This window comes from Sinocyclocheilus rhinocerous, unplaced genomic scaffold (genome assembly GCF_001515625.1).
Source record: "Sinocyclocheilus rhinocerous isolate Xijiao unplaced genomic scaffold, SAMN03320098_v1.1 scaffold431, whole genome shotgun sequence".
NCBI classification, from domain to species: Eukaryota; Metazoa; Chordata; class Actinopteri; order Cypriniformes; family Cyprinidae; genus Sinocyclocheilus; species Sinocyclocheilus rhinocerous.
This window is the reverse complement of record NW_015624541.1, coordinates 531,710-552,354: the sequence shown is the minus strand read 5'-3', so window position 1 is coordinate 552,354 and position 20,645 is coordinate 531,710. Positions and strand designations below refer to the sequence as shown.

At 36.1% G+C, this 20,645-nt stretch overlaps 2 protein-coding genes across 3 annotated transcripts in view; both read right to left on the bottom strand.

Annotated features, from left to right (window-relative positions):
* LOC107741129 (transmembrane anterior posterior transformation protein 1 homolog) overlaps nt 1–9,986 on the bottom strand; it is a 21,567-nt gene extending 11,581 nt beyond the window's left edge. For both annotated transcript variants that reach the window (XM_016553725.1, XM_016553732.1), the window contains exons 1-3: nt 9,778–9,986; nt 6,209–6,357; nt 1,306–1,424 (exon numbers count right to left, since the gene is read on the bottom strand). In XM_016553725.1, coding sequence (XP_016409211.1) covers nt 1,306–1,424; nt 6,209–6,357; nt 9,778–9,973 — 464 coding nt within the window. In that variant the 5' untranslated portion in view covers nt 9,974–9,986. The remainder of the gene's footprint in view (nt 1–1,305; nt 1,425–6,208; nt 6,358–9,777) is intronic.
* Nucleotides 9,987–11,167: 1,181 nt separating this feature from the next.
* LOC107741120 (LIM domain-binding protein 2-like) overlaps nt 11,168–20,645 on the bottom strand; it is a 64,796-nt gene continuing 55,318 nt past the window's right edge. The window contains exons 8-9 of the mRNA XM_016553715.1: nt 19,914–20,047; nt 11,168–12,486 (exon numbers count right to left, since the gene is read on the bottom strand). Coding sequence (XP_016409201.1) covers nt 12,256–12,486; nt 19,914–20,047 — 365 coding nt within the window. The 3' untranslated portion in view covers nt 11,168–12,255. The remainder of the gene's footprint in view (nt 12,487–19,913; nt 20,048–20,645) is intronic.

Sequence of the window (20,645 nt, the reverse complement as noted above, 5' to 3'; positions counted from 1 at the left end):
CGTTCATGCCAGACTGGGGAGAGAGGTGTTGTAATAATGTAAAATATGTGAAAAATAATGTGTTTTTCGAACAACCTAGTATGAGAGCCTGTTCTAGTACACCCCCAAAACAAAATCAAGACTTTGTAAAAGAGCATAATAGGACCCCTTTAATAATTTTATTTTCACCACCTGCAAACTCACGAAGAGCTCATAAAAGGCACTTTACCTCCTCGTTGCTCCACGTTTGCCCTGTGCTCATTTTGTTTGGGATACAAAGCTCATTCCACGTAATCAAATCATGGCGCATAGCGTCTCTTCTTGTCATTACTTCCTGTTTTTGGTTCGTTTAGAAGTATTTGGTCCGTGTTGCATTCATATTTCATTTGAACCGCACCAGAGTTCGTTTGGAAGCGGACCGAGACCCATCTTTTCAGCGGTCTCGGTCCGCTTGATTGGTGAGCACCAGGGTTCGGATGGCAGCGTTCACACTTACTCAAACGAACTGCACTAACAGAGCAATCGCATCAGAGTTTGTTTTTTTTAATCGAACCAAACATGACAAGTGTGAATACACCCTTAGTCTCAGGCAGCAAAAAAAAAATAAAAAATTGTTGCAGAAATTGCACAGTGTGCACCTGGCTTTATTTGAATCAAATCTTCAGCTGTACGAAGATTGGTAGCAAAACATTCTCAAACAATAAGAATTTAATTCAGCTGAAAATACACTACTGCTCAAACGTTTGGGGTCAGTAAGATTTTCTTTTCTGAAAGAAATTTTATAACATGTTTTTAATCAACAAGCATGGATTAAATTGATCAAAAGTGACAGTAAACACATGATTTTTACAAAAAAATTCTATTTCAAATGCTTAAAATAAAAATTCATCAGATAATCCTGAGACAAACATATCAAATATTGATCAGCACAGCTGTTTTCAACATTTATAATTATAGGAAATGTTTTAGAACACAAAGCAGCATATTAGAATGATTTCTAAAGAATCATGAGACACTGAAGACTGGAGTAATGGCTGCTGAAAATTCAGCTTTGCATCACAGGAATAAATTACATTTTAAAATATATTAAAATAGAAAACAGCTATTTTATATTGTAATAATATTTCACAATATTACTGTTTTTACTGTACTTTTTGATGGACAAAAAGCAACCTTTGTGAGCATAAAAGTCTTCTTTCAAAAATTACAAAAAATAAAAAAAATCCCAAAACCTTTAAACAGCAGTGTATTTTTTTGAAAAAATACTTTCATTATTATTTTTTTTTTATATTATTATTATTAAAAATGTAATATTATGTGTGTTACCCAAGGCCACAGCAGGGTATCGTCAACAACCTCAGAAAGGCCAGTAAAGTTCTCAGGGGCAGCAGGGTGAACACGTACAGAAAGGCATCCAGACACAGGAAGAACCCGAAGACCATCAACTGTAGAAAGACACAAACAGCGACATTAGCACCTGCACACAGATATGCAATATGCAAAGCAGAAATTCATTTGTTTTGTTCGTGTTCAGTCATGTTATACAGAAATAGCAGTGACATCATGTTAAGAAAGCCATCTGCCCTGAATCCTGATGCTTCACATGCTTGAGCACACAGAGGCGTGTAATGTGTTGAAGGAGGCTTTGAATATGTCTGCCAGCAGTCAGGAACCTTCAAATATTTTTTATCTTTAGGAGGCACTCCTCTGTTTCAGAGAAAGACTGTTAAGGACAAATTAAAACATTAACATGCTCCGCAAGCAACTGGCTCTTTAAAGACGAGTGTGAATCCTGGGGGACAATTTTTACCAGCAGCTATAAAACAAAGAGAGCTTGTTAGGAGATGAACACAGACCACTAGAACCCTCTCAACAAAGGACAAAGAAAATAAAAGGCAGTGGAATATAAATCAAGACAGGGCTTAATAATAAGGAGCTTTTCTGTAGGCCTATAGTTCAGATAAGAACTTGCAAAGACACTGTCATAAACCTTTCAATAAAAATGTATTTTACATATTTGTATATGTAATTTTTCCCATTAAATTCATGGTGTATTCATTCTGTACAAAAAAAATAAATAAATAAATAAACTAAATATTTATATATATATTATTTACAATAATAGCAGGAACTATACAGCTATGTAACGCTCTGATCACTAAAAATGTATAAACATACTTTTATATTGGTTAGTATATTTTATATATATATATATTTTTTTACATCTTTCCATTTAAGCTTTCTACAAATAAATAAAATTAATTCCCTACCCATTATTTTTATTCAGAAAAATGCATTCAGTTAATCAAAAGTGACAGTTGAGACATTAATAAAAATACAAAGTATTTATTACAAATTAATGCTGTTCTTTTTTAACTTTATCACAGAATCCTGAAAAGCAAATGCATCTCATTTTCCACAAAAATATTAAGCAGCACCACCGTTTTCAACATTCATAATAAGAAATGTTTCTTGAGCAGCAAATCAGCATCTTAGAATGATTTTTGAAGGATCATGTGACACTGAAGACTGGAGTAATGATGCTGAAATTCAGCTTTGCCATCACAGGAATAAATTACATTTTAAAATATCTTCAAATAGAAATAGTTATTTTAAATTAGTTCTTTTTCCTGTATTTTTGATCAAATAAATGCAGTCTTGTTGAGCATGAGATTTCTTTCAAAAACATTTTAAAAAATTATTATCGAGCTTAAACTTTTGAACAGTAGTGTAAATATATATGTTTTTGACAAAACCTCAGCTGTTTAAGTTTGCAAAGCATAAAAATGTGCACATGATGAACAAGTGTAAAATATAGCGGAAACCAAGTACTGGTTGATAGATCAGATGACAGTTTCATCAGCTGGACCCATCAGCCATTCTTATTGTTGAGCTCTGCAAGATAATGAAAACATGCTACCTGCTCAGAGTGAACACACTGGCTGTAAGTAATCATTCTGAATCAACGTGGAAATCTCTTAGGTATGCAGCTCAACTTTTTGACCGACTGGATGGTGCTTCCAGAAAAAGCATGCAAAAACATAGGAAAGGAAAACAGCAAAGCTGTTTCTGGCTTATATGGTCTTCAGTCTATCTGTACTGACCAGGAATCTGTAGTACTAGATCTAGCCTCTCACCTGTGCATTGCAAGCATAATGAACAAACTGTTTCCCGGTCAGCACAGAACTTGAAAAAAGCTCTTTCTAGGATTTGAGGGGCGGAGCACCTTCAGGGTCACAGAGCTGTCTTTGTGTGCGCATACCTCAGCTATCAACATGCACGGCATATCACACAAACCTGAGAGTGATCCTGAGGTCTTGAGCTGAATCTAAAAATGCTATGTGAATATTTCAATTCAGATATACTGCCCATTATATGAACCATTACCATCTCTTGCTTAATATGCTTAATAAAAACTATATACTTTAAACAGTCTTAGTAGTTTTCAATAACTCAATATCGCCATCTAGTGGCATTCAACAATTCATTTCTGAGGAAGAGTGAGGCACAGGACTATTTTGCACATTCAGTCTCTTTAATCTAAAATACTCATTTGATAACATCTAAAAAGCATTGAAATTTAAATCTATAAATATATAATAAAATATATAATATTCTTATAATATTATATAAAATTAGATGTATAGCATAATATAATATTAGATATATAGTAATATCTTGACTTGTAATGTAAAATGATGCAAATTATGTAGTCTTATGACTAGGCCTACACAAAATAACTTTGCATTAGGGCTGCACGATAAATCGCATGCGATATTTAATGCGCATCTTGTCAGTAAAGCTGGTTCTGTAATCAGCGGAAAATCTCCATCATATATGATCGTGGTTTTGCGCAGCTTGTCAGTGAACAACGGCTCTGTGTAGGAAATGCTGCTCCATGTGAATGGAGATTTACCGCTGATTACAGAACCAGCTTTACTGACAAGGTGCGCGTTAAATATCGCATGCGATTTATCGTGCAGCTCTACTTTGCATTCACAGATTTCCACATATCCACTAACTCCTGCATACTCATTTATTAAACGTTTGGATAATATAACTAAATTAAGAATAAGAGTCATGCATGTGATCAGCTAAAGACAAAAAAAAAAGAAAAAACAAATATTATTCAAAAGATATTTTATTATTATTTAAATTATAAAATTAAATAAAAATACTACTATTGCAAAATTACTATTGTAAATAAAGTATTTAATAATATTAATAATCGTTTTATTTTACAAAACAACTAGGGATGAGCCGATCCGATACTCGGTATTGGTTTTGGCTCCGATACTGTCATTTTCTCCAGGATCGGGTATCGGTCAGACAAGACTGATCCAAATCCGATATTGTGCGCATACTATTCTGTGTTATTGTTAAGCCCCACGAAAGGCACAAAAACATTCTAAAGCACCATAAAGTTTTTGTGCACTTGATTCCAAGTCTTCTGAAGCCGTTCCATAGTTTAATGTGAGGTTCAGATGAATATTTAAGTCGTTAAATTCAAGTTGACACAAACTCTGCTCTCCACTGCAGCTGTCTGTCATTCAGCGCATCGCGTTCGGTTACGACAGTCAAGACGATGAAACTCTCATCAAGATGATGCAAGATGATTCAATGCTCCTATTATTAAACTTGATCTGTAGATAAAGATCAATGGGAATCTTGCTGGAGTTTAGTGCTGTTTCTAAACCATGTTACATTCTACCACTATGAATTGCTCTTCACACACACATAACTGAAATGTAAGACTGTTAAAAGAAAAAAGAATATAATACACTACGCATCAATATCTCTTCCCTTTGTGCTTTGAACTTTTCTATGCACGCTGTGACTCCATGTTGCTTCAAATGCATTATTATGCACACAGGATGCTCATAAGAGCTTTGTGCCGCTCCGTATAGGAGTTTTTTATATTATAATACTTTTGCGCAATGAAAGACTATTAATAGCCTTTCTTGTTCTGTCCTATCTATCATATGTTGCTGCCTCATTAATGTGCTATACATTTAAAAGAAACGCCTTTAATTTTATAGTATATATATTTATATATTTACTTGATATTCATGAATGTATTTTACAACAATACACAGAGCAATGTGTAACATTTTACTAGATTTAGTCCTACACTTTTATTTGTTCCCCACAAAATAATGTTTTTTCACTAAATGTTTAGATTTTATAAAACTATTGTGCACTCATGATTTTTCTAGAGTAACCTTTGCTGCTGAATTATCCACTAACCTAGTTTATAATAGTATTTTTGTCATAGATTGATGATGATATATTTTTTCATGTATTTTTCTTTATAATGAAGTTGTCTATATTTAGTAGATTGTGTTTAATATACTAAATTATTGTATCTATTGTGTTTAATCTTTTAGGCCAGTCGTGGCCTAATGGTTTGAGAGTCGGACTTGTAACCAAAGGTCCGGCAGGGATTGTCAGTGGGGGGAGTGAATGTCCAGCACTCTCTTCCACTCTCAATACCACGACTGAGGTGAGACCCTTGAGCAAGTCACCGAAACCCCAAATGCTCCCCGGGCGCCACCGCAAAAACAGCTGCTCACTGCTCCGGGTGTGTGTTCACGGTGTTTGTTCACTACTCACTGCTCTGTGTGTGCACTTAGATGGGTTAAATGCAGAGCACAAATTCTGAGTATGGGACATCATACTTGGCCACACGTCACGTCACATTTTTCACTTTAAAAGAGTGATGATCAGGTCAACACACAGAGGTATAGAAATTCTACATTGATTTAAAAAAAAAAAAGCTGCGCTGGTATCGGGTTGGTATCAGCCGATAATTTTTGGGATCGGATCAGGATCCCTAAAAACAAGAGTAAAATTACAATGGTAATATTTATGGCTGTCTTAATTTCCTTGCTTTTAAACATTACCCTAAAGAGCTTTTATTATGGCAGAAAAATAGCTGGGAGACCTTAAAGCTTCTCTTTTGTCAACAACATATTTATAAAGGTTCTCATTACAAATCTGGGAAGTGTCCATGCATTAAATATGTGTATTTTAAATGCATTTGAAAACACAGCAATTTGTTTCCACAGTTTTACTTCATTGACATGGGTCATACTTCTGGTTAGAAAATATGGAAATATCACATCTGTGATAAGTGTGAAATGTTTGACCATATTTGAAGGTGAAGTTTATAATTTCTGTGATTCTTTAGGTTACAGCCTAAAAGAAAGAAGAGCATTGTGGGCCTCACCCTCTCCAGCTCTCTGGGGATCCTCATGCAGGTGTACACCCTCTCCCTCCGCTCAGTGTACTTAGCCTCGTTGTGCTCCAGGAAGTAGCCTCTGGTGAGCTCTGCACACATGAACCTCAGCAGAGACGGCCCGTCAGAGTCATTCGAGTCTGTGAGGTAAAGAGCAAAAAACAAAACAAAAACAAGTGTTCAATGCTATTAAATTGAAGAGTCAACATTTATAGTGATCGACAAGCTTATTTCAGCATTTCTGCACAAATAGAACACATCACAATATATGCATAACAGAAAGAATACAATTATTCAAATAACTGACAAGTGGCAAAAAGGTAATAGTGACAGTCAGGCTAACTATTTAGCCAACATCTCTTCATTTGTGACCATGTGACCAATTAACTGATTCATGCAAAGTATGGTGACAGCCTTGTCACCTGACAATAGACATTTTCTGTGTTCAAATGACAAATTTTAGGGATTTTTTTTTAGTAAACTTAAAATGTTTTGTAAGTCATTTTGTCAGAAAAACTATTTTAAAGGTAGATTGAACTATCAAATATAGAAAAAGTTGTCACTAGGCCATTTAGTAGAAGCAGTTTAAAATAATAAAGAGCAAAAACGTACAATGTCAAGTTTGGTGGTGAAGGTCCAGCTAACAGGCTGCTGAGTGTGCTCAGTTTGATCACTTATCACACACTTGAATAATTTGTGTTTTAGTCAAAGCATTAGAACTTATGACGACAAATATTAGTTATTCAGAATAAACATGTTTTAGATCTATGTAGTGTTTTTGGTTACATTTTCTTGTACAGTTCTGTTATGTTTTAAGCCACCATTATAATAATAAGTGTTCTCTTCAGCGAAGTTTCCTTCATTCAATATACAGAACTCATTTTGATCTATAAAAGTAACTCTAAATAACTTTTTCAACCTAATACACAAGTTTGACAAATAATAAAGTTATACGTCACTATTACATCAAATGCTTATCTTAACTTGAAGGGGTCATGAACTGCCTTCGTTTTTTATTTTGTACTGTTCTCTGAGGTCCACTTATAATGTTATCAAGATTTTTACATTAAAAAAATCTTAATTTAGAAGTAATAGGCTATTTTCTGTCCTGTTTTGACCCCCCTCATCGGAACGCTCTGTTTGAATAGGCGTGGCAGATTGTAGACTTGGAAGTAAACGCCCACTGCTATGATTGGCTAACAGTTGTGTATGTTTGATAGCCTACATCCTTCATAGATGAACGCTGTTGTGATTTAGGTAAAAACACGTAAATACACCATACATATCAAACGATCTGTAATAACAGACAAAGCAATAATGACCACACAATAAAAATAAAGTTCACTTCATTAAAAATAAAGTTAATCCACTTTTTCCTAGTGTTGGCATCAGAAGGAAGACAGCGATGTAGAAGCAGGCATTGATCATCTTCTGTGGAGGCGGTGTTTAGCCACACTATTACATCATAAAGTGGCACATTCCACAAACTGTCGTTTTGGCAGACTGGCTTCAATATAAGCTGTTTTTAGACTAACGAGAAAGTTTTACGTTCTCGAACTTACAGGATGTTTCTATAGTACAATGCCCTCTCATATGTCATGAGATCAAGGGAATTTTGATTTCTCAGTTCATGACCCCTTTAAAATGCAAACTTCCTGAACTTATCCTGAACCTTGATTAGTTTTGACTGTGCAAAGTTCTGTATTGTGTTCTACAATATGTACTTCACACAAGACTTTCTCTAGTTCTGTCTGTTAAAGTGCGTCAGGTAAGGTAAGCGCATTATTGTTGTTGTTAATTTTTTTATTGTCGGATTATTGTACAGTATGTAACAATGAATGACACAGTTTTGGCTGTCATGGTGTGTGCATGAACGAGTGTGAAATACATGTTAATTACGTTGCTTTTTCTGATCACTTATATTGGGCACGTTTTGCATTTAAATTGGCTTATTCTGACTGTTGACATTGAAAATGATGCATGTGTTTTTTCAGTTCATTTCTTGGTTACCGTTTTGACAGTGTCTGCCTGCATATTTTAGTCATATTTGGTCATTCTCTTTAAGGTACTTGCCCTGATTTGATTCGTTTTCCTGGGAAATTTATTATTATTATTTTTTATTATTTTGTTTTAAGGAGTTAAAATGGTCCTTATCAACTTTGACTGACATGTCAATAACATTCTATCACATTATTATGACAGTTAAAGTTTTGGGCGTTTTTTTGTTGGAGTGGCAGGTTTTGTTGAGCTTTTTGGCTGGAAATCGGCAACACTGTTGAGAGATATAAGCAACAATGTTGTGCAAGCTATTTTTTTTCTTCACTGCAGTACGTTCTTTAAAACATATCCACATGTCTAGATTGGGCCACAGCAAGAGGTTTGCTTTTAAGTGCACATTTCTCTATGAATGGCAGAGGCAGACAAAGTACTCAACTCCATTACTTGAGTGAAAGTACAGATACTGCTGGTCAAATATTACTCCATTACTCCTAGAAAAAAATAATACTCAAGTAAAGTACAGATACTCAAAAAGTGTACTTAAGTACAATACTCAAGTAAATGTACTTAGTTACTGTCTGCCTCTGATGAATGGGTTTTTAACACCATGTTTGGACCAGAACCAGACATCTGATGACCCACTCAGGCTTCCAATGAGCACTTTAGAGTAGACCTAGAGACTAGGAGTTTTGATTTCTGATGCATATGTTTAAAATGAATACAACAACATATGCGCCCTGTAAACGGCTACTCAACAACTGAACACAACTTAATTGTTGTGGGGCAGTCGTGGCCTAATGGATAGAGAGTCGGACTTGTAACCCGTAGGTCGCGGGTATGAGGGCCAGCACAAATCTAAGCATTTTAGACGGCTCGTTTGTTTTACAGGGGAATGTACTACTTGTTCCTGCAGTACAACACTTGGACTATTCACTACACACACAGTGCACTTTTCTTTTTCTTTACCAATCTGTCTTCTATCACTGCTACATTTTCCTTTTTTTTGCTTTTTCATCTTCCTCCTTTTCACCACAATGGAATTGCTCTTTGTTTTATATTTCTCTGTTGTTTGCCACAACGGGGGCAGTCGTGGCCTAATGGTTAGAGAGTCAGACTTGTAACCTGAAGGTTGCGGATTCGAGTCTCAGGTCCAGCAGGAATTGTCGGTGGGGGGAGTGAATGTACAGCGCTCTCTTCCACTCTCAATACCCTTGAGCAAAGCACCGAACCACCCAACTGCTCCCCTGCAGCCACAGCATTGGCTGCCCGCTGCCCACTGCTCCGGGTTGGGTTAAATGCACAAATTTCGAGTATGGGACACCGTACTTGGTTACACGTCACGTCACGTCACTTCACTTCACTTAAAATTAAAGTTCGTTTCAAAGACTGCTTAGCAAAAACGCTATTAAAATATTAGCCAAACAACATTTGAAACTTTTGAAATTTAGATGTGGCCACATTAAAGAAGAGACTGGCACGTGCATTCGTAAAATCAGGTAAGTTAAACTTGAAGCCACGTTGGAAGCAAAGACGAAGGTCAGTTGTCAGATGCTCCAGCTCACCTGAATGCTCGTGCTGCTCGTCTTTAACGGCGGGTTTCTCATAAAATCCGAGAGTTTCCGTCATTTTCGCCGCCGCCCCAGAGACGTCTGTCTTCCTCGATATGGCTGCAGCAGCCCATGAACATTTTACCCCTTTGTGATCGTCATTTTCGGGATCTTTTTCGTCTGACACCCCACCACACAGCGAATCCGCCATCTTCGCTGTGGCGTCATCACATCACGCACGTGATATTGATAAACAGTAAGTTACACTGTCGCGATAAAATAGCATAAGCCATATATAGAAATATAATAGAGGTTATAGTAGAAATTATAGTACATAAATAATTTATAAATATTGAACCATAAATAGTTTTCTTTTTACAAAATAAATGTATATTTTTAATTGAAATATACTAATAATTTTAATTTAATATTTAAAAATGCATACGTTGAAATTATATACATCTATACATGTACATTATATATATATATATATATATATATATAGCACATTTATAAATATACAAAACACAGGCAAGAAACTCATCTTGCATATTTAATATCTAACACAGGGTGGTGCCATTGAGACTTTTACGTTTTAAGAGGAACAAGATGAAGTGCGGTTGATTTACCTGGATGCTGTCAAAACTGCATTGTAATGGCAATTGTTGATAGATCGGTGAGAGATCTTCCTTAAATCAGGTCAGAGCAATATAGAAAACATGATGGAAATGTTGTGCAAAATAAAACTTGAGTAAGCGGGGGCAGAAATATTGCGGCCAAAGGTTTTGTAAGCTCAATTTATTGGCACACAAAATGGCAACGCATACATACAAGACTTTGGATATGACACAAAAAACAGCTCTGCTAAATATTTTACAAACTGTGCAGAGTTTCAATAATACAAGGTTTAAACAGTGGGTGGCTGATATTGTCTTGTAATTTTGTTGGTTTTTGAAATATCTTAAGTCTTTGTGATAATATTCAGGAAATATGTTTTGTAATGACAAAATACAGGAACAAAGAAACTGATTAATTAAAAAAAATATTTGGCTGTTTATCATCATCATCATCATCATCCCTGTAATCTTCAATAAAGCACACTGCAACTCTTAAAGGGACTTTAAGAAACGTTTCCAAATGTACAGTAGGCTATATGAAAAAAATGAAAACAAACTCTAGCTACAGAAATTACCTAAAGCTGTATAAAACTGAACACATAATTTGATAGAAGGGCATTCAATTTTTTTTGAATGATGATTTTTAAATAAAAAGGCTGTTTTCCTGTTTAAAGTAGTCTGAAGTTAGACATAATGAATGTTATTTAAACTCATACAAAGCTAACGAACAGTAAATTTGTTGCTGAATTTACAGTAAGGTAATGTACTCATTTCTCAGTATGGTGTTACTTCCTGAGTATGTAATCTATTATTCAGATAAAAAAAAAAGGAAGAAGTAAACGTCAAAACAGCTGCCGTTTACATCAAGGTCTGATGACTTCAGTAACATCAGATGAAGCAGAATGCATTTTTATTGTCACAACCCTGGTTACTGTGCTTCCAAAATGATAACCAAAGTACAACATGACCTCAAAAGTCTGGAAATAAACATGTTACCAATTTTGAAATGTCATGCAGAAACATATCATATTCCATTATGAAAATAAGTCAATACAGGGAGATAGGCGAAAGATGGACAAATATGCTTCTCATATGTGCCTGCCTGTCAATCAAGAAACTCCTAATCTCGATCGTACAGTACAAGGAGAATATAGAATACTCACAAATGAATAAAAAACACATCAACTCTGAAATCAAATAGGAATTTTTCAATTAAAGTACAATCTTTAAATGGCAACTGGTGATGTTTTTTCTTTCTATGCAAGCTATCTTTGTTAATACAGTCTGTTGTGTTGAAGGAAAGCAAGGCGGTTCACTTTTAATTGAAAGCAGAGGTGAAAAGACAATAGCCAAACGAATTTCCAATAAAAATGCAAATGTTCAGGGATTGGTCTCAGTGGATGCCTCTGCAGTTCCAGTCTCCAGTGAGAAGAAAGCCAACATGACCGTCTCTTCAGCGATTGGTTGATGTCGAGTGTGGTTGCCAACTGGAGTCACTATGGAGATGTGTGATGAACTGCAAGACTGGTCAATTTTTTACATTGATTATTGGACTAAAGTTGTCCCAAATTCAGGTCTCTGTTAATTCAGATTGCTCATTCAGCCTTGATAAAGTCGAGTTCCTCCAAGAGTCACATTTCTTGGGCTGCTTTGTAGCCTAGCTAGATGATTTCAAAAAAATCCAGTGAGCAAATATTGCTGCCAAAGTTTGGTCTGTGAAGTTCTTAAACATTACCCAAATTAAGAAGTGGAACCATCAGTTTCTGGTGAAAATGGATGACATCATTGACCCCATCACATGGGATTTACATCATCGAGGGTAAAAAGTGAGGTCAGAGAGAAAGATGGTTTAACGGGGCATTGCACGTGTTGTCTCCTACTGAGAGGGCTGTGAGGCCGTACTCTCTGGCTTGCTGTCTTGTCCTGTGGGTGGCTTGCTGTTCCAGGGACCGTTGTTGCCGAGCGCCGGCGAGCTCGTGAAGTCATCGTCATCGTCCAGGCCATTGTTGGCGTCATATTGTGTGTTTTCTAGTCGCGTGATCAGACGCTCGTCCTCATCGCCAAACTCCCCGCCCATCAGAGTGGGTTCACCTACCACCATCACATCCTGCAATACATACAGTTATACAGTCAAAAACCTAAGAAAAGAACAACAATATAAGGCAGGTTTCATATATATGAAGAAACTTTGGGTACAGATGAAGAGAAAACAATCTGCAAGAAAAACTAGATGAAGGAATAATTGTAGACCAGACCTAGACTTACATTAGTCAACACCTGTGGTGGATGGTGAAGGACCGGTTTGGTGTTTGAAATCGCTAACCTTGACCTTAGCAAGTATACCAGTAAAAATGTTTAAATTAAGGTTGGGAAAATCATTTGTATTCATATTAAAATATTTGTAAATATATTTAGATACAATATTTCTGACACATTAAAGCAATTTGTAAATAATATAAAAAAACTGATGTTATTAATTGAGATTAAATTATGATTAAGTTAGAATGTTTAAATTGTATTTTAATGTGTAAAAAAATAATGTATATAAATATATTCATTTATAAATTATATTAAAAAAAATATTTAAAAAAATATAATACATAAAATAGATGTGTTTCATTATGTCAAGATGTGATAATTGCAATCAATTGTGTGATTAATTAGTTACAATGTTTTAATCTATTCACAGCCTCACAATATCATATCTGGAGCTTTGTTCTAGTGCAGTCTTCTGCTCTTTACTTTCTCTCTCTAGTCTCTAGTTGAATTCTCAGGCTCAACTGATCAGTTAACTGGAGCACATGCTTCACTGATCATGTGTGTCGACACACTATGCCATGGGAGCTCTTAAACTTTATCTGTCTCCCTCTCCGTCTACTCTTCTTCTAGCTCCTATTCTATGTACGATTGCCATTTGTCCCATACAGAATTGTCCTGTATTTAAGGGAACAGATTATTAGATCCATATTTGATCCTTATGGGGCAGAACTACATCAGCATATGTACGTTGGGATCCCACAATCTAAGAGGTAAGGGCTGTATTTATTCATGACAGCTACAGATGGGGAATAAAGTGTATATATAAGGTTTATTGGTTCATTAAAGGCAAAATAACACAACAATATGCGTGAGTAAACACAGATGAGACACATGGATGAAAACTCAAAAACACTCATTTCTTTATTGGTAATGAGAGTGTTCAACAGATAATTTTGCTGCCCAGCTTTAGCATCAGGTGAATTTGCATTTAGCACGGTTATAGTAGACTGCATTAATGTGGCCAAGTGTAAATGAAATGTGCATATCCAATCAGACAGCAATCCAGTCGATCAAGATGCAAGAAGTGACTAAATGTAAATAGATTGACAAAAGTACTGCTGCAAGAAAAAAGTACATATGGAAAAATGTTGTACTGTTCATCAGAATGTTTTGGTCAAATGCAGAGACAATTTGTCCACTTTCAGCTTCTTGTGCATTTTTTCCACTGGATTTGTAGCTTTTAAAATGTCTAAAACATATTTTAAAACAAATTTATTGTGAATTTTTCCACTGGATTTATTGCTTTTAATTAAAATGTCTAAAATACAAAGAATTACAATACAAAGTCTGTTGATAATGAAATATTTATGCACAGTTGTACTGTAATTTGGCAGAAGTTAAACTGAAATGTGTATAGTGTGTGTCACTTTAGTATGACATTAAAATTCATTGATTTTTTTAATAACAGACACAATGAAATTGAATGTCAGTGAGCCAAAATCAATGTGATTGCATCTCAAATGCATTTTAGCACTCAATTTATATTTTTGCCTAAATTAAATGGCAAATGTGCAATCAAGAAACTGAAAGAAGCCCAGTAACACTTTACAATTAGGTTATATAATACAGTTTAATAACTTGCATTTATTCATCTGAGCTAATGATAATTTATGCATACACGTATTTATTTGATCAAACATAAAGTAATATACATGGAAAATATGATTACAATTTAAATTATTGTTTTCTATTTTAATATATTTTAAAATGTAATTTATGTGACATCCCAGACACCACCAATTCCTCTGTGCACCAATTACATCACATATCTAGGTATTATTGTTTCGCCCAGGATGTCAGAGTTTTTTGGACTCAACTACACTCCATTACTTAAAACAATAGACGATGATCTTCAATGCTGGATGAACCAACCACTATCTATTATGGGCAGAATATCAGTAATTAAAATGACTATACTCCCTAAATTAAACTATTTATTTACAATGACACCAACACAACCCACCCTTTCCTGGTTTAAATCACTAGATTCAATCATTACCAAATTCTACTGGAAAAACAAGACCCCAAGAATCAAATTGACTACCCTACAGAAACCAAAAATACAAGGAGGACTGGAAGCACCACATTTTTACCACTACTTTCTGGCCAATCAGCTCCAAAATATACACAAATGGATTCACCCTGACTCATCAGAAAGCACATGGCTAGATGTTGAACAAACAATTTGTAAGGACATTAACACTTCAGAATTACCCTTCTTCAATCAGACCATCAAAAATCATCACTGTTTTAAAAAGCCACAGCTCTGACAGCCTGGTGGAAATTTCCTCAAATCACAGACACTCCTCTTGCACCATCTAAATACACCCCGATCTGGAATAACCCAGATTTTACAGCTAACAAGAAGCCACTCAACATACCACATGGGCAGAAAAGGGCATCACACAACTTTAGCATATCTTTCATAATAATAACCTGGCACCATTCTCCCACTTGGTCCAAAAATACGGCATTGGGAGTAATTGTTTTTTGGAATACTCACAAATCAAATCATCAATTCAATCAAAGATTGACACTAGGACAATTAACCTAGGGGTGTCCAAACGCGGTCCTGGAGGGCCGGTGTCCTGAAGAGTTTAGCTCCAACCCCAATTAAACACACCTGGACCAGCTAATCAAGCTCTTACAAGGCATACTAGAAACTTAAAGGCAGGTGTGTTGAGGCAAGTTGGAGCTAAACTCTGCAGGACACCGGCACGTTCCCCTCCAATCTCAGCGCTAATTAATATATCGAACTCAAAAAAACTACTCTCCAAAATATACAGAATGATATCAAAATCAGACAATACATTAAGTTTACCAAATGTTAAATGGGAAATCAGACTTATCTATTACTCCCGATGCCGCCTTCTGGACACAAATCTGCAAACATATCTACTTCATGACAAAAAATGCCAACATGCAACTTATACAGTATAAAGTACTTCATAGATTTCACCTAACTGGACGAAAATTATTTAAAATGGTTTACTTCACAGAAACATGCTCACATTGTACACAAAACACCCCAGACACCTATTTTCGCGCCATTTGGCATTGCACCTCAATTAAAAAAAATTTGGGAAAACGTTACTGACTCACTATCCAACCTTATGGGATGTCACATCCCATTGTCTCCCTCCCTCTGTATATTAGGTGACATATCCATAATCAATTTAAACAATACAAATAGTCAATTACTCCTAGTGGCTCTAACTATCGCCAAGAAAACTATCCTCATGAACTGGAAATCAAGGAACACCATACATATTACATCTTGGAAAAACGTACTAATAGAGTACATCTCCATGGAAAACCTGTCAACTTCCACTCAAAATAATACAATAGAATTACACCCCTCTTGGTTATCTCTCATAAACTTCCATCAATCATGAATCCGCTGACCCTCTCTGACTGAAGCCATCCTCAATGACCTTCTTTCTGATCTTCATCAATATCTAAACAAGATTGGGGGAGGGGGGTTAGGAGGAGGTAGCAACAATGGCTAATATCAAACCTAATTAAATACTTATAAAATATTAAATTTATTTATTTTTTCTCTCTCTCTTTCTTTCTGTCTCTCTCTCCTCACTCTCGTCGTCTTTTTTTAAAATTATTATTATTTTTCCTCGCCCTAAACCTACCCCTCACAGGAAACTTTGTGCTATTTCAGATTTTCAATACACTCCATTCTGTGTGATTTATATGCGTTTTGAAAAGTGGGGACATGGGGTAATGTCCTGAAAAGTAACCTTCTCCTTGTAATACCTATGTCATACCCTTGTCATTACACAAATGTATGTCCTCCTTATGTGCTCAAAAGCACCCTCAGTTAAAGCTGTATTAATGGCATTTTATTGCAGATTTGGCAAACTATCCAGTGCATTATGGTTTGCGCTCTGAAGATCGATTTCTATTTCAACGTGTTTTTGCAGCGTTGAGCATTGTAGCCCATCACAGACATATGTGTTGATTTCTTGAATCAGAGGCGTTTAAGTTAGAATTCACTGACCGCTGAAATCGCTGGAGTTTTTGTTCAGGTATTGTGTTCTGCACGAATCATCTCATTAAAACAAAGTGTTGACGCGATGTAAATAAGAGATCCGTTGTGCAGTGTAGAGAACTTTATTGATAATAACGTGTCTTTGTAAGATCGCTATGAACTAAGATGAGTGACAGTTTTTTAGTGATTATGAACGGAGCGATCTTTGCGCCATAGCAATGGACACCACTAATATACAGTATATAGTATACTGTATATATATATATATATATATATATATATAATTAGAGCACCCTCATTAATTTAAGAAGCACCCTCAGTGATTTGATTCTGGAGCCGGGCCTGGCTCCTGGACCTGCACTCATTGCGTATCCTGCCTCTTGATTCAGCTTTTACTGTTTCATTTCTGTTTATTTGAGCGCTGACTCTCGTGTTGTCTCATAAGAGCTTTGGCTGAAACCCCAGTCACTGTCAGTCCTTCCCACCCCTCTGCTTCTTAATTACTCTCATTCATTAAGGTAGGCTTTTTGACTAAATAACAATATCCACACACTGATTTGTCAATTTGCATAGTTAATTAAATCATTAGCTGAAATGTTACCAATTAGAAAAAAATGAATACCGCTTGCCATCGAGCCTTGAATTTGCCATCTGTTTTTGAAAGGCAACTGTCGCCCTGCAGTCTGGGTGTTAAACTGGGGGCCAGGATCACAAACGTTAGCACACAGACACACAGACATACTCAAGCAACCTACAAGGTTTCCAGCTGATGGTTTGATGGAGAGCTCTAATTGCTATCAAATGGAAAGGCTGTCCTGTGCTCTTGTCTAATTAGATGTAGCCTGTGGCTAAACCCACACTGAGCCGCAAACAAACCGACTACCTGCCGCCCTCAATGACTGATCCGAGACTGGCTCTGCATCCACCTCGGTCTGAGCTTGCGGAGCACAGAAAGCCCTCATTTGAGCTGGACATTATTTAAGACTAGAGAAAATTTCTATGCATGTGCAAATCCAGGCACGTTACACATGGATGACTGACCAACTTGTCATTATACTACTGAAATCCTCATCAGCCCAAAAAGATGACCACAAGGGGGCACTGTTGTAATACTGTTGAATACAAGACCCCCCACCCCCGAACAAACCTGGTGGTCACATGATCAGCTCATTGTGATTGGGCTCACGTAGGAGGCAGATCAGGCAGCATGCGATGACTGCACAGACAAAGCCAAGTGGCCATGCTACATATGTATCCAGCGTGTTCCTCTCCATGAGCACGGCAACATTGCTTACAATGAGACTTGCTGCTTTCGAATGGGGAGTAAAATGAAGAGTGTTGTCACACACACACACACACACACACACACACACACACACACACGGGATCTATATGATAATGAGCGCTGGCACAGAGCCAGTTGCTCACACCAACAACATTCTCTCTGTTTGTGTGAATGTCTGATGTCCTCAGTGTGATGGATGTTGACTAGATACAAGCAGGACAAAATATATGCAATTAGAGTTACATACATAGAGAGACAAAACTTTCAAAGAGAGAAAATTGTGGAAATTAAAATATTTAATTTTAGTATCTATGTACATATATCAATTTATATCAATTTACATGAATATATGCTATAATTAAATGGAGTAATTTCATTGAATTTCTTATTATTTCAAATAAATAAAATATAAATATTGGATTACAAATTTAGCTTTAACCAACTAACTGAAATAAAATAAATAAGTTTAGGTTTAAGTACTAAAACTAAAACTGTAATAAAAATAAATTAAAGCTAAATAGAAATATATATATTAGGCTGTGCCGCAAGAGCACGCAAACAGTTTGACAGACTGAGCAGGAACACAAGGCTGTTTCTCCTTACTAATCTCCTCTACGGCATTCATGTATCCAATTGTCCCTGAACTCCAGGGGAAAAGCCACGCACTACAAATCCCATCATCCATCTGCAAACAAATTTACCGCCTCACAACACCAATCCCCAAAAACAGCTTTAGCACTCGTGCGCTGTGTTTGACCCTGTAGTGTGTGAACTGGGAGAACACATCAACCGCCAGACTAATGCCTGAAGAGGAAGCCTGGGGGATAAAGAGGCACTCTGGGATAAATGCCTCTGAATTGGGGTTAAACACTGTAAGTGGGTAATATAGGAATTGAAAATGAGGGCTAAGGAGTCTCTCTCTGTGAAGGTGCTGAGAGTGTATTTACTTTGGCATTGGGATTGAATATGCTTTATAATTGTGTCATGGCTCAAAAAACTGACATAACATTACTATAACGTGTCATAGCAGCACTGTAATGTGTCATTAGTTGTGAGAGATACAGAATCAGTACAGATAAGCTACAGTTTAAGGGATAGTTCACCCAGAAAAATGAAAAGCCTGTCATTTAATCACAAACTTGTCATTACAAACCTGTATGACTTACTTTCTTCTGTGGAACACAAAAAGAGAAATTTTGTTTGTACTTGCCACATTTTTCAATGCAGTTACACTAAACTGCGATTGGTGCTTTTTCAAGCTTCAAAAATAATGTATAAGCACCACATTATAAAAACATAAAAGTGCTCCATACAATCCATGCTCTATATTATAAGTCTTGGGAAGTCATACAGTAGTTTTGTGTGAAGAATAGACTGAAATTTAAGTCGTTATTCACTGCTAATCCCATTCAGTGGACCAATGCAAACAAATCATTCAATCTGGTTTTGTAAGATGAATCAGCTGATTCACTGAAAGATTTGACTCAAAAGAATGATTCGTAATTAATCAGATATTCTGTCAATCTGTCAGATGATTTATTTAGTGTCTTATGGATGACTTGTATGATGGTTTTGTGGGGCTTTTTGTCATTTTGGAGATTTGTTTTCATTTTTTTGCTTGATGCAAATAAATAATTTTCTTATATATATATTTTGTGTATGGTAGAAAGAGAGTCATATGGGTTTGGAACAACATAAGGGTGAGTAAAAATTACAGAACTTTTTTATTACTATCCCTTTAAGCACAGGTCACAGGGATACGATTGTCAAACAGCTATCACTGTGAATCAAAACTACAGCACCTCTTAATATGCGTTTTGAGAGCATAATCATATCCTTAGGACAGCAATCTGAGCAAAATTGTTTTAACGTTTTGGATGGCTGCTATGTATGTATGTAAAGAAGAAGATTTGATGCTTACAGGTACCTGGCTGGCCAGATTGAAGTTGTTGGCAGGGCTTCGTTTCTTGCCGCCAGCGCTGTTGCCAAGGCTACTGTTAGACGCACTGTTGGCAGAGTTCTTCCTCTTTCTTCTCTTGGTCGTGGTCTGTCGAGTGGGCTCTGCTCTCCACAAAACACACAAGCAGGCAGACACACACACACACACAGATCAAAAGTATTAATAAAACAAAAATAGCATTTTTACATACATGTAACATACATGCCACAATGCATGCACACAGAGGAAGAAAAGAAGACTTTTCCAACATATACAAACACATATGGGTGATTACATAGGGAAAGATAAAGACATGCATCATGCTTTCTCTATTTTTTTTAGAGAGAATCAAACAGCATTCAAACATCTCCCAAGACATGCACTAGTAAGAGAGAACCTCTGCTTTTATTTGCATAAATGCTCAACAGTGCACACTGCAGTCTCTGCAGCCAGCCATGCATGCATACTTATATCATTAATGTCTGTTTACTTTTCAATAAATAGCACTAACACTATCATTAACGTGTTTTCTAATTCCTTTTTTGAGGATAAATCCTTAAAAAACAGCTTTTAAAGGAGACACTAAACAATTTTGATTAGGTTTTAGCAAATATAACATTTTTTAATCAAACAAATTGCCTATTTAGAGTGATTACTGAAATATCCACCTATAATATGTCTCTTTTGATGCTGAGCATTTATGATTCACACAGACAGAAA